The 14116-nt window shown below is 43.7% G+C and overlaps 1 protein-coding gene across 3 annotated transcripts in view; it reads left to right on the top strand.

Annotated features, from left to right (window-relative positions):
- The window catches only part of LOC121277999 (neuronal vesicle trafficking-associated protein 1-like), a 68420-nt gene that overhangs the window by 39493 nt on the left and 14811 nt on the right, over window positions 1-14116 (top strand). For all 3 annotated transcript variants that reach the window (XM_041187989.1, XM_041187999.1, XM_041188006.1), the window contains exon 3: window positions 4899-5015. In XM_041187989.1, the coding sequence (XP_041043923.1) occupies window positions 4899-5015 (117 nt within the window). The remainder of the gene's footprint in view (window positions 1-4898; window positions 5016-14116) is intronic.

Genomic DNA, 14116 nt, shown 5'->3' on the forward strand with positions numbered 1-14116 from the left:
CAACCCGGCCAATTACTGCCCCATCAGTCTACTCTCTATCATCAGTAAAATGATGGAAGAGGTAATCAACAGTACTATCAAGCAGCACTTGCTTAGCAATAACCTGCCCACTAACGCCCAGTTTGGGTTCTGCCAGGGCTCTCAGTTCCTGATCTCATTACAGCCTTGATTCAAATAAGGACAAGAGTAGCTGAACTTCCGAGGTGATGTGAGAGTGACTGCTCTTGACATCAAGGCAGCACTTGACCAAATGTGGTATCAAGGAGCCCTTGCAAAACTGTAGTCAATGGAAATAAGGGGGAAAATTCTCCATAGGTTGTAGTCGTACCTAGCACAAGGAAGATGGTTGTGGTTGTTGGAGGTCAGTCATCTCAGCTCCAGGACATCACTGCAGGAGTTCCTCAAGGTAGTGTCCTAGGCCTGACCATCATCAGCTGCTCCATCAATGACCTTACTTCCGTCATAAGGCCAGAAGTGAGGATGTTTGTAGATGATTGCACCAATGTTCAGCACCATTCGCAACTCCTCAGAAACTGAAGCAGCCCATGTCCAAATGAAGCACGACCTGGACAATATCCAGGCTTGGGCTGACAAGTGGCAAGTAACATTCACGCCACACAATTGCCAGACAATGACCATCTCCAACAAGGCAGAATCTAACTATCACCCTTTGACATTCAATGACATTACCATTGCTGAATCCCCCACTATTAACATCCTGGGCATTACCATTGACCAGAAACTGAACTGGACTAGCCATGTAAATACTGTGGCTACAAGAGCAGGTCAGCGGGTAGGAATCAAGTGACAAGCAACCGACCTCCTGACTCCCCAAAGCCTGTCCACCATCTACAAGGCACAAGTCAGGAGTGTGATGGAATACTCTCCACTTGCCTGGATGAATGCATCTCCAAAAACACTCGAGAAGCTTGACACCATCCAGGACAAAGCAGCTGACTTGATTGGCACCCCATTCACAAACATTCACTCCCTCCACCACCAACGCACAGTGGCAGCAGCGTGTATCATCTACAAGATGCACTGCAGAAACACCAAGGCTCCTCAGACAGCAGCTTCCAAATCTGTGGCCACTACCACCTAGAAGGGCAAGGCCAGCACATATATGGGAACACCACCACCTGGAAGTTCTCCAAGCCACTCAGCATCCTGACTTGGAAATATATTGCTGTTCCTTCACTGTTGCTGGGTCAAAATCCTGGAACTCCCTCCCTAACAGCACTGTGGCTGTACGTACATCACATGGACTGCAACGGTTTAAGAAGGCAGCTCACCACCACCTCCTCAAGGGCAACTAGGGATGAGCAATAAATGCTGGCCTAACTAGCGAAGCCTTTGAATGAATTAAAAAAAAACTTCCACACAATAGTGCATTTCTTTCCAGAACCGTCTCAACTCTCAGTTCCTCTCTTCTCTTGGTCTCTGTGTTCTTGAGGCTGCCATGTGGCCTCTGTCTTTTAGCTTCCTGTTGGTACTGCTTCAGGTCAAGGGTCACCACGTCATAAGGATCAGCATTTCTTATCCAAAAATTACAATTGATCACTTTATAGGTGATACAAACACTTAAAAGTCCTTTTAAAGCATTTTCAAAAACAATTACAGATTTCCCAAACATTTTAAAGTCGTTACACATTTCCCTTATTGTTACCACTTCTGGATTAAAGGCTGACACGCTTCTGTGGGTTTCTGTGTGAGTTTTTCTCTCCATAACAACCGGATTACATGGGCATATCTCCGAGCTGAGGTAAAGCAAAACATAAACGTCTTGTAAAGTTCAGCATTCATGACAATATGGAGTCAGTGTCTGCCAATAAGTCAAATTGAGGGCAATTAATCCGTTTACTGATTGCAATCAAATGAGGTCTGATAATGAAACTTGATCAGACCTCATGCTGCCTGCATTGGGTAGCAAGGCTGCCCTGCCCACCTGCCACCCTGATATATGTTAAATACAAAGATTGACCCCAGTGTGTGTGATTTGCACCTACCTAGGTTTTATGATGGGCATATTCAGGGCACTGCTCTGGTGCAAGTCAATACGGCATTCATCTGGAGAGAGTTCCTGTTTCTTTCAGAGTTTAATGAGTTTCACCCTTGGCACTAGGCTAGCACTTTGTCACATTAAACATTGGAGCAAAGCATAATATGCAGGTGCACAGGACCCAGACATAGCTTTTAAAACTGTTCCAGCTGAAGTTTAATGATATTAATCATTTTCTGTTTTTTATATTTGGTTTCTCAGCATTGCACCATTGCTGGTTTTGAGTGATATTTATTTCATTCATTTTGCTTGGTTTCAACTTTACTGCTGGACATCACCATTCAGAACACTTATTCATACAGCCTGATGTAGCTTGCTCCTCCTTATCTCTGGATATTAACAATCTCCTGCCTCATATCAACATGAAACACAGCAGGAAATGTCTAATTTCAAACTTTGTTGCCAACAGGACAGGGCACCTGTCCATTTCAGCTCCTGTACAGAAAATCCTGATCTCTGTGTTCCCACTGCTTGAAAAGAGATCACGCTGGGAGTATGCTAGCTGTCTTAAATGAGGGGATAGTGGAAAACCAATGGAAAGTCCCTCTGTGTGCTGGGCTAAATAGGCTGGCACTGTTGGTTGTGGAATTTCAGCTTCCTAGTATCTTTCCCAACTCCAGCCTATTTCCTGGCAACTGTCTGAAGTTGAACTAGACTATGTGTAACCTTGTTGTTGTAGTTGACCCAGGATGAGCACTGACCACACATCTACACTATCAATAAGACAGTCTATTTCCACCTCCCTAAGACTGTAGTAGGCATGACTTCTGTCTCTCAATTGGGAGGAAGCCCTGCCTTGGAGAGCTGCTGGCCAATCAGATTGGCTGGTTCTCCAGTCCCTCCAGGAACAGCACTGCAGTGGCCGGAAGAGACACTGCAAGAAGATTCCTGAGCCTTTGTCCAAGGGAACCTATGAAAAAGGTAAGTGTCAGGGGTCTGGGCAGCGAGGGTTGGGAAGGCCTGGCGGGTGATGATCAGGGTCTCTGAGGATAGGCTGGAGGGGGAGGGAGGTCTGTAGGTCACTGGGCCTCAAGGGGAGGGTGTCTGCAGTCAGAAGGGGGCTTGCGATGGAGGTACTCCCCCTGCCCCCGCCCAACCCCTTCCCCCCTGACACCCCTTCTCGCCCCAGATGTAATTCCCTTCATTTCTGGCTTCTTCCCAAGCTGTCATCTGCATGCCAGCTTAAGTTGAGGCTGGGCTGGAAATGGCCCTTATATGGTTCAGTTAACGCCCCTGTCAAATGCTTTGGGACGTTTTGCTCAGTTAAAAGTGCTATATTAATGAAAGCTGTTGTTAATCTTTCTCTGTTGGCCATGACAATATGAATATGCATTCTATCCAAGCATGTAATTTTAATGAATGCAATAAATTTCAAAGTGCAAGAATACACAATGTAAATTATAAAATGGTAGCCTGTTCTTTCATTCAAAGATTGTAAACATTTGAACCCTGAAATTGCTGTGGGGTAATTTTTCATGGCAAAAAAAGTGGCAGTTTGGGCCTTGGGTTCACTCAGACCCTGACTGAGAATGGGGGTCATTTGCAAGGATTGGGGTGATACTCGTAAAAGTTTGGGAACCTTTTTGCAAAACCTCAATGGGACTCACACCAGCTTTTAGCTACAGTAGTGGAATCAGTGGAAGGTTCAGCCATCAGCTCCTAGTATCCACTCCATGAAGCAGTATTGTAGCAGAACTAGTTGCGACTTGTGCTGCATTTTCTGGCATTTCTGACAGTTATGGCCCTAATAGAATTTCTGGTTTAATTTTGTTCTACTGTCCAAAAACACAGAAATGTGCTAATTTGACTTCTTTTCTATTATGCTGAAGAAGAGACATTTGGTTCTGAAGAAATGTCCTTGACCTAAAACATTAGCTCTGTTTCTCTCGCCACAGACGCTGCCAGACCTGTTCAGTACTTCAAGTGTTTTCTGCTTTACTAGAAGAGACATTTGGTGTCTGGTTGGAGGTGGGGTTGTGGGGGTGGGGGGTGGGGGGGTGGTGTGTGCGGGGGTGGTGGTGGTGGAGTGTGGGCGCAGGAGGGAAGTGAGGGTGATGGGTGCACCCCTGAAGGTGTAATTTCCTGTGTTTATAAAATGATTTTTAATTAAGCTAATTAACTGAGTGTGAGACTGAGAACACTGCCTGTGTTAATTATTGGGTTAATGCCATGGCACAGCAGACACATGACAAAACAGAATCTGGAGTGAAGATTCGATTCACATGATTTAACACACAAGATGATTTAAGACTGGTGGCAAATTGAGTTTATTTTTGAGCAACACTGGAGATGTCCCTAGGATTTCAATAATTCGCAAATGTGATTGGGTGAAGATTTCTTATTAAGCTCACTTGAGCAGAATACAGGCAACAGAGTGACCAGATTTTGTCCTGTCCTTAGAGAGACCATTCTGAGCTCGATAGGTCTAGTTGGAAGTCTGTTGTTTACAGGTCTATCACTTGTGCTGCTTGCGTGGATCAATTTAAGGTTTTGAAATAAAAGCATTGTACAAGAACCATGTTGTTTTGAGAGTACTTTTTTCTGTAATATATTGGCACTAGTATATCAAATAACCCTTGTGATTACTGGTGATGTGTCTAAGATAAGCACAAACCTTTTGGATTTTTATGAATTCTTGTTCAAAAGTTGCACCTAAAATGGTTTATTTTACAAGTAGGAAGCACAGTATAGTGGAATTGACATTGTATATAATCAGGCTGTTGCTTGAACAGCTTTATCCTGTGGGAGAAGGTAAGTGCATGTGTTATTTTAGCTGATATGTACTTGTTTAGTAGGGCACATAACTGTGCCAAGCTGATTTATTTTCTCTCCCTTATAGGTTATAGTTAAAACACGGGCAGAATACCAGCCAAGTCAAAAGAAAGGCAAGTTTCAAGCACCGAAAATTGCTGAATTTACCATCAGCTTCACTGATGGGGTTTCGGAGCGGTTCAAGGTAATTGCATTTGATTGAAGGAATTGTCCTAGTTTTCACAGCAACCTGATCACTTATTCTACATTACACTTCCTGGGCATTAAAATGAGATGGTCTGTTAAATGTGGGAAAATGAGTGAACTTCAAGGAATAACCCAAAGGCTCAGACACGCTCCAAAAAGGCATGTGGTAAAATGAGGGGATTATTCCTGTTCTCTGATTCCCCCAGATGTTTCCATCATCATCCTAGCTCTTGATTTTATTATGTACATACATGCAATAATTTAATGTGTACTTTAGCTAATCTCTTGGTGGACTGGTTGAAACCTGAGGTTCACAAGTTTTATGCACAAGAGGTAGCGCCCAGAGCTAGAAATTAAATTTGTAAGCATTGTGTGTTCAGGGAGGGGTGGGTTGGGACAGAACTGGCCTAATTTCAGATAGCATGTGACTGGACTGAAATGTTTCCTAATGTCATTCCTGAACTGCCTGGCTCTAATTTTTAGGCTATGTCCCTGGTCCTAGTCCAACCAATGAAAATAGGGTAGAGAGAAAATATCAGTTCCCCTTAACATGTTGAAAACTTTGATCAAATCACCCTTTAACCTTCTAAATTGCAGAGAATACGATGCAAGTTTGTGTAATCTTGGCTCAAAATTTAACCTTTGGAGACCAGTTACCATTCTGGCAAACCTATGCTGCACTCCGTCCATGGCCAATATGTTTTTCCTCAGGTGTAGTGCCCAGAACTGCTCACTCCAGGTGCCTGGATAATAGGGGGGATGAATGGGGGGTGGGGGTTGGATGGCATATCCCCCTGAAAAAAAACACCCGACCCCACCCGCGGCAATAAAGTGCTGAGGGGTGGATAACGAGGGCTGAGTGGGACTTCTGCCCAAGTTCCACACTCTGGGACTGCTGGCCAGTCAGTCCCGGCAGCATCAGAAAGGCGTCAGTCGCCGCTGCTGGGACTGCAGTGGAAGGAGAAGGTGGGTACCCGAAGCAGGTTAAGTCTGGGGTCTTGGGCCAGGAGCGTTTGGGTAGGATAGGGAGACGGGCCGGTGGGGAGAGGAGGGGAGGGTTTTAAGAGTGGGAGCGGTTAGGAGGGAAGTGAAGGTTTGACCTTGGGGGGGTGGGGGGGCCAGGGGTGGGGGGCTGCGTGGTGGGGGGGGGGGGGTGCTCTGTGATCGGCAAAGGGCAGCCCCGAAGTGTGACCCTCCCACCACCACCCCCCCCCCCCCCCCAACCTTCCCTCAGTTTAACCGTGGCAGCGTATTATCGGAATCAACTGGCTTGATAATGAACCTAGTTGGCCCGTAAGTACTTACTTAAACATGGTGGCCGGGCAGCCGATTTTGGCACTTGCCCATCTTTTTGTATACGGGGTGTAGAAAGGTGACTGGGTGGGAGTCTGACCTATTTCACATTCCCCTTCCATGCGGAACATGCCTGCTGGGGCACATAAAATTCAGCCCCAGGTGTGGCCTAACTGGGCTTTGTATAGTTGTGGTATAACTTCAACTTCAATCCCTTTGTATTCTAGTCCTCTAAACATAAAGGCCAGCATTCCGTTTGCCTTTTTCATTATTTTCTGTACTTCGTGACATTTTAACAACCTGTGTACCTGAACCCCTAAGCCTCTTTGGGCCTTCACTGTTTTTCACTTTTCACCATTTAGAAAGTAATCAATTCTATTTTTAGGTCCAAAGTGGGTGGCCTCACATTTGCCTACATTGAAATCCATTTGGTGCAGTTATGCCCATTCACTTAATCTATTGATACCTTGAGTATTGCTGAAAAAGAGACATATTTAAGCTTTTTGCTTTGCAAATATCAGGACACTTCGCGAGAATATAAATCCAAGGGGAAAACAACAATTTACACTGTATGTGAAGAGAGTGCTGATTGGCTGGCAAGTGGTGTTGCCATGGAGAATGCACCAGTGATGGTGAATAACAGTTAACTGCCAAGCACTGTTTTCAAACAATATCTCATTGTGATTTTATGTTTCGTTTTACACTGTTTCTATTGCAACCTATCTTTGTGTCACCGGTAAACTTCTATATGCTGCTTTCTATTCTATCACCTATGTCATTGATACGTACAATGAATGGCTGTGGCCCCAACATAGATTCCCGATGGTCACATCTGCCAATAGAGTAGCTACTTATTATTCCCCCTCGCTGTCTCCTGCCACCAGACCAATTTCTGAACCAAGTCGATAATTTGCCTTCTATTCCATGAGCTTCAACCTTAGCTCACAGTCTCTTATGAGGGACTTTATCGGATGCCTTCTGGAAATCCATATAAATGGTGCCCATAGACATTCCCCTGTCCACTATTTCAAAACAATTTTATCAAGCTCATTAATAACCTACCCTTTACTATTTTAAAAATAAGGGGTCGCCCATTTAAACCGGAGAGGAGGCAAGCCTCTGAGGGCTGCTGAGTCTCTATAACTTTTTTTTTCCTGAAAAGGCGGTGGAAGCAAAGTCTTTGAATATTTTTAAGGCAGAGGTGGATAGATTCTTGGTAAGCAAGGAGATGAAAGCTTATTGGGGTAGGTAAGATGCAGATTTGAGGTTGCTATCAGATTAACCGTGATCTTTTAAATGGCGGAGCAGGCTCAAGGGGCCGAATGGCCTACACCTGCTCCATGTTTGTAAGTTCATATGTACTATTCCTTTCTGGCTCTCTGATCAGCTGAATATGCTGATGGTGTTCACTCACTCTAACCTTACTTATAGATGTTAGCAATTTCCTGACAACAGATATTTGGCTAACTGGTCTCTTTAATTCCCTGGTTTCCTTCTCTCACCTTTCTTAAATAGCAGAGAAATGTGTAATTTTTCAATCTAAAGCAACGATTTCTGCAAAGGGAGAACTTTGGAAGATTATTGTCAGATCATCTGCAATGCTTCCTTTAAAACCCTGGGGTGGAAACCAGAACGGCCTGATAATCTTTATTTAAATCAGTGGACAGTGGACAGTAGAGCAAGCATGTCATTTTCTGACTACAACTTCCTGCAAGGTGGCTCCTCACCTGTGAATCAACCCTTATGTTTACACTTGTAACAATAATGAGTTCTGGGGATAATCAGTGTGGTGCAAGAGGGCATGGTCTGGTCTGATCAGTGTTAGTCATTGTTTGGGCTATACATTGTGCATGAAATGCATTTTTGTGTTCCACATTCTATGCTTCACATTTTTATCAAACGTATCTACTTTTCCCAACTTTGCAAACAACATATGAGAAAACTTGGCAGGAAGATTTTAACCTTACCCACCTTGCAAAACTGGACAGGTGGGCATTTTACTGTCCTGGATTAGTTTACATGGCAGAAAACCGCCCAGATCCTGCTCTTTTGATCTTAACAGAATGTGTCAGGATACATGACTACTCTGTCTGCCCAAAGCTAGCAGGGCCCTAATTTCAACATCGACCCTCTGGCGCACGCACTGCATTCTGGTTGAAAATCTTTATGATGAAGATTCAAAGACTTCATTTTTCCTTCTAATATCAACCTACATATCAGTTGGGCTCTGACAGCCATTTTAAGTCTGTGCTGAGTGAGGAAGCTTTCCTGCCAGGTGTGCGTGAAGAGAATCATGAAGCTAATGTTTTTAACTTTCCCTGAGGAAAGTGTATTCCTTTCATTCACTGGACTCCCGCTTCCCCACACTTAACTGAGTGCTGACTGGTGGCCCCTTTCCTAGGGGTCAGTAGCCACCTATGGCTGGCAACACGTTACTGAATCCCAACAGTTGAAAAATCACCTCAGCCGGAAGCAGTTAAAACCCCTTGGGAAAAGCACTGTCAGATACAATTTCACCCCACCCCCCTTAGTTCCAGATACTGCCTTCTAGGTTGCTGTGAACACACTGGGGAACAAGATTTTTGTTGTCTGAATAGTGAGCCTGCTGTATATCAGAATGACTTAAATACCAAATGGGAATCTCCTGGGCTTCCATATGGATACGAAACTCAATATATCTGTTTGGTTGAAATTTAATTTGTGTGCCTCTTTGAGCTATAATATGAATTGGTATCTGTAGGGAACAGTATATGGCCCTTAAAGTGCTCTGCTGTTGTTACCCTGCAAATGATTCACATTGATGATCTTATTTTAAAGACTTTATTTGGAATGACAATTACTTTCATGAAGAAGCCAATTAAAAACTTCTTGCATCCTGTGTTTGAAAGGCCTGATTTTTAACTACTCCACTTGAGCCAATTTGTTTCCATCTGTTCTCACTTCCATTACAAAATTTATAATGGCGAGAATGTGAAAAATAAAGACTACTGCTGGTATAATCTGTGCCAACATGATACTTGTGTGAACTCAGCATGAGACGCCACCTTTCAGATGCCCAGGCTTTATGCCAATGTCTTACTGGCTCAGATGACACAAAAGTCACATCAGTACTTTCAGTCAGTTTCAGAGAATTCCTGAATGATTGTCATAGTTGAGATTTCTGTTCGATGCCCTTGCTATTTTTTTCAACAGTTCTCTTGTCTTAGTCATGCTTGGATTGAGAGAGGCGCTTCCCAATGGATAGATGATTTATAAGAAATTGTAGGCCAGGCTCAAAGAAACCTTTTGCAGATGAATTTCACCATTTCCAGAGTGTTAGGAGGTGAATTTTCCTGCAGATTCTGTGCTAGCGAGACCCATTTTGCATAAAGTTGACATTCCTAGTAAGTGAAAGCCTTGGTTCAGTGGTAATCTTCTCCCTCGAAGACAAGAATGTTATGAGGATTAAGTCCAATTCCAGAGGTTTGGTCACATAATCTAACTAACACTTCAGTGCAATACCTCAGTAATGAGGGAGTGCTGTCTTTTATTTGCTGTTTTTCAGAAGAGACATTAAAGTGAAATCCCAATCTGATTGTTCAAGTGGGCATAAAATATCCCATGAAGAGGGGGATTGTCTTGGTCAATATTCCTCCCTCAACCAACATCACTAAACTGATCAGCTATCTCCTTGCTATTTATGGGAGCTTGTTGCGCATAAATTGGCTGCTATGTTTGCTTACACGACATTGACTACAATGCGTTGGCTGTGAAGGTCTTTGGGACGCCTGCCCGATTGGAAGTGGAATCTGTTAGTTAGGCTGACTTCTGGATGGGGAAGCTGTCAAAACAAAACTATGAATGTGGAGTCAAAATTCCAAAGCATGCAGGTAAACACAAATTACCTGGTTTTCTGACAGAAACTCCATCCCTCCACCTACATAGCCTCCCTGTCAAAATTCAGCCTATGATGTCAACCTTTGTGGTTTTTGCACTTCTCAATTTGAACCTTATGAGTGTGTTGAAAAATTATTTGAACGTTTTCCAAACTACCAATTTTATGTCTATAACTTAAGCAGGAACCAAAGAAATATTTGACAATCCACAATCTGACTTTCTACTAGTCTCTTGTCTATTTTAATATTCCTTCCATTCCTTGGTTGACATTTTATTTGACTCCCAGCTTTCTGTTGATTGCTTTCCTTTACTTTTAGAAATAAATCTTTCTTGATTTAAGATTAGCCCTGACCTCCCAATCCAAGCCTTACTATTCTTCTCCTTGTTCTCATAGAATTTATTTCATACTCCCGAAGGTAGTCTTCAAATGTTTCATTTTTTGCAGTTTAAATTGCTCAATTGATCCTCTGAAAAGTTCTTTGCATTGTCTACCATTCCAAGGATTTTGTTCCTTGGGTGTATAGTAAATTGTGCATTGAGATACATTTGTTTAATTGGTTAGCATTCATCAGGCCAGGAGATGTATACAGAACCTTTCAGCCAATCTTAGAATACCTATTCATATTCTATAATCCACTCTCTTTTCAGCCCTCTTCTGGGGCTGCTGCTCCCTCACGCTAATTTTCCCTCATGAGGCTGGGATTAGGCATTGACTTCACACCACAAAGTTAATATGCATCGGGGTCTGATTGACAGCACCAGATCCTGATTTTTTCAAGCTAAAGAAGCTCCAGCCTACAGGTAGTGAGGGTGTTGCATGCTCCCAAAGCCCATGAATTAGAATATTATCTGGCATGAGGACAGAATCAAGCCAGAGGTAAGGTGCAGCTATTATATTAAACCCTCTCATGCTCCAGTCTTGTTGGGTGCAGGAGTTTAAAATCAGCTCCATATTCACCCTACTAGAATCAGTCTAGTGAATATTTCAATGACTCCAGCACCGCTCTGTTTTGTTTTATGTGCGTGTACTCTTGTTGTTAAGCCCGTGATTCCTATCCGGTTGCCTGCTGTATAATTGTGCATTGCATCACCAAGATGGGAATGAATGAATCTCTCCAGCTGTACATCCCTTTTTCTAATACCAGATCATGTCACATTCACCCATCTATGCTCGCTGATCTACATTAGCTTCTGATCTAGCAATGCCTCAGTTTAAAAATTCTCTTCCTTATTTTCAAATCCCTCCACGGATTTGAACATCCCCATCAGTAACCTCCTCCAGCTCGATAACTATGTGAGACCTCTGCATTCCTCCAATTCTAGCCTCTAGCACACCACTTCACCATTGGTGGCCTTTCCCTCAACCCCTTAGGCCTAGGCCTAGGCCTAGGCCCTAAGCTTGAAACCCTTCCCTAAATCTCTGCCTTTCTACCCCTCACTCTCCTCTAAGAGAATCCTCATAACCTACTTCTTAGACCAAGTTTGAGTCACTTGTCCTAATATCTTCTTATGTGCCTTAGTATCAATTTTTTGTCTGACTAAAGCTTCTGTGAAGCCCCTTGGAACATATTTTTTTGCATTTAAGATGCTGTATAAATGCAAGTATTTGTTCCTATAATGAATTTCATGCAATAGTCCAATTGTCGTATTAAGAATTCAGCCTCACATTTTGCTCTTAATATTCCTCTCCCTGTTCTTTTTCTGAAAGTGTATTTCATCACATTCCTTTGGGTTTTTAATTGTATCTGCCATTTATTTACTCACTCTGCGAATCTTTATATGTCTTTCTGAAACTTCTGCGTTCTGCCTAACAGTTTACTATAGCACAAATCATCAGCAGATTTTGGTACCATCTGACATGTATTTATATCCAAATAATTTATTTGAAAGGTAATTAAAAATGTTCAGGACAGATTTCTAGGCCTGGATTTTCATCACCAAGGTGGGTAGCGGCAGTTGGGAAAAATCCTGGCTCAATCCGCTTGCATGGGGAAAAAGTGGCCACAAAGTTGGGTCAGTTGACCCGAAAGAAGTTGGGGGCAACCTCAGAGGCTGCTGGATGCAGAGGCAGGCTGTTTAAAAGACCCACCTCGGTGCTATGGGACTTCATCCCAGTTAAAATAAAAACAAAAAGGCCCTCCAGCCCTCACCAACACCCCCACAAACTCCCAATGCCTCATCCATGCCATCTCATATGTCCTGAACAGGCTGTCAACCCCTCCCATTGGCCTTCGTGCTCTGTGCCAAGCGGTGCCCCCCACCGGCCCCCCCCCCCCCCCCCCCCAGGCCCTTCATGCCTTTTACACAATGCTGTAGCACTTCCATGCTCATTGGTTCCGTTGGCCAGAATTTTTCCCTCGTTGGGCATGCTCGGCAGGAGTGGGCGGAGGTGGTCAGGAGGCTGACCGCTGCCCGCGATCGGCTGCACACCGTGATTTCACGCGGGCGGGCCAATTAAGGCCCACTCTGCATGGATCACGAGCAGCAGTGCTCAGCGCTACCTGTGCAGGCAGGGGGAGGAGGGAGAGCGGGCCTAGCACGCAGTTCGTGCATGTGCCTGAAAGAGCACTTCAATCTCCGAGGTGCAAAGCTGCCTCAGGGAGATTGAAGCACTTTTAAAAAAAAATGAATAAAGACAGTAAAAATTTTTATAAACATGAGATGGGACATGTTTTTAATTCCAAAATAAAGTTTTTATTTAATGTTTATTTGCTTTAGTGGATGAGGTTTCCTGAATAATGTAAAGGCCACTTGACCTTTCCGCCTGCCCACCAACCGTAAGGTTGGACGGGCAGCGTAAATTTGAATTTAATTAGCTTGTTAATGGCCTTGGTGGGCCTTTTAATTATTGGCGGGTGCGCAGTCGATTCCAGCACGCGCCTGCTGAATTAAATATTGCGTGAGTGCGCGATGACGTTGGGACACATGCCCAACGTCATCGTGCATCATTTTATGCTCAGGCCTGTTGGATGCGTGCCTGCATGCCAAGTGTAAAATTCTGCCCATAGTGTTTAGTCGGTCAATGAACCCTATAGTGACAATCGGATGTGTTTAAGAAAAAATCTTTTTTAAAAAACTTATTCATTCATTATTTTCAACTATGTTTTAAAAAGGCCTTTCGTTACAGCCCAATAAAAGTTTCAATTATAAAGACCCCTTAAAGTATCAATAACAGAAACTGCAGGTACTTGAAACCTCTTAACCTTTTGTAAAAAAACATCATGAAATTGACAGCAGAGAGCCAGAGCTATTAATCGAGCAATGCCTTCCCTGGGGATCAGTTTTTTCATCAGAGTAATGGATGTCTGGGCTCTCAGCCAAGAGTACACAATGAAACTTTGAATAGGGGGCATGAGAAGGACCTTTTGAACTCGTCTTTTAAAACGTCCCCTCATGCAGACGATGGCACATGACACCTCTGAGGTGCTGTGAACCACAACTCTTAAAAACCCTGGCCCAATTCCATGAAAATTACAGAGGATTAGGACATGCCTATCTACTTAATGGAGCCAGCCAGGCCAGGAGTGCTGAGTGTGGCCTTGTGAACCAGCTGCACCCTTAAAAGGCACTTCTGAAAATCGCACAGACTGGGATCAGGATTCCTGGAATTGGGATCCGCCTGCCATTTTTAAAGGGCCCCTGAGTCATCATGACTTAGCAAAAATCCAGGTACTACTGCCCGCATCCCACCAAGCCAAAACACCCTTTTTATGTCTAACCATTGCTTTCTGTCCTCTAGTGATCCTATTGATGCTCTCCATGGCTACATGCAGAGGAGATTTACTGGAATGGTACCAGAGATGGTGTTGGGTTCAGGCAGGATTCGAGTCTGGTATTTATGTTGGCATGTTGACCCCATGGACTTTCCAGGCTCTGCTTTTATGGTGTTCAGTTAAACGAATGCATTGATAATCATACAAACACATGAGT

This window comes from Carcharodon carcharias, chromosome 1 (assembly GCF_017639515.1).
Source record: "Carcharodon carcharias isolate sCarCar2 chromosome 1, sCarCar2.pri, whole genome shotgun sequence".
Taxonomy (NCBI): Eukaryota; Metazoa; Chordata; class Chondrichthyes; order Lamniformes; family Lamnidae; genus Carcharodon; species Carcharodon carcharias.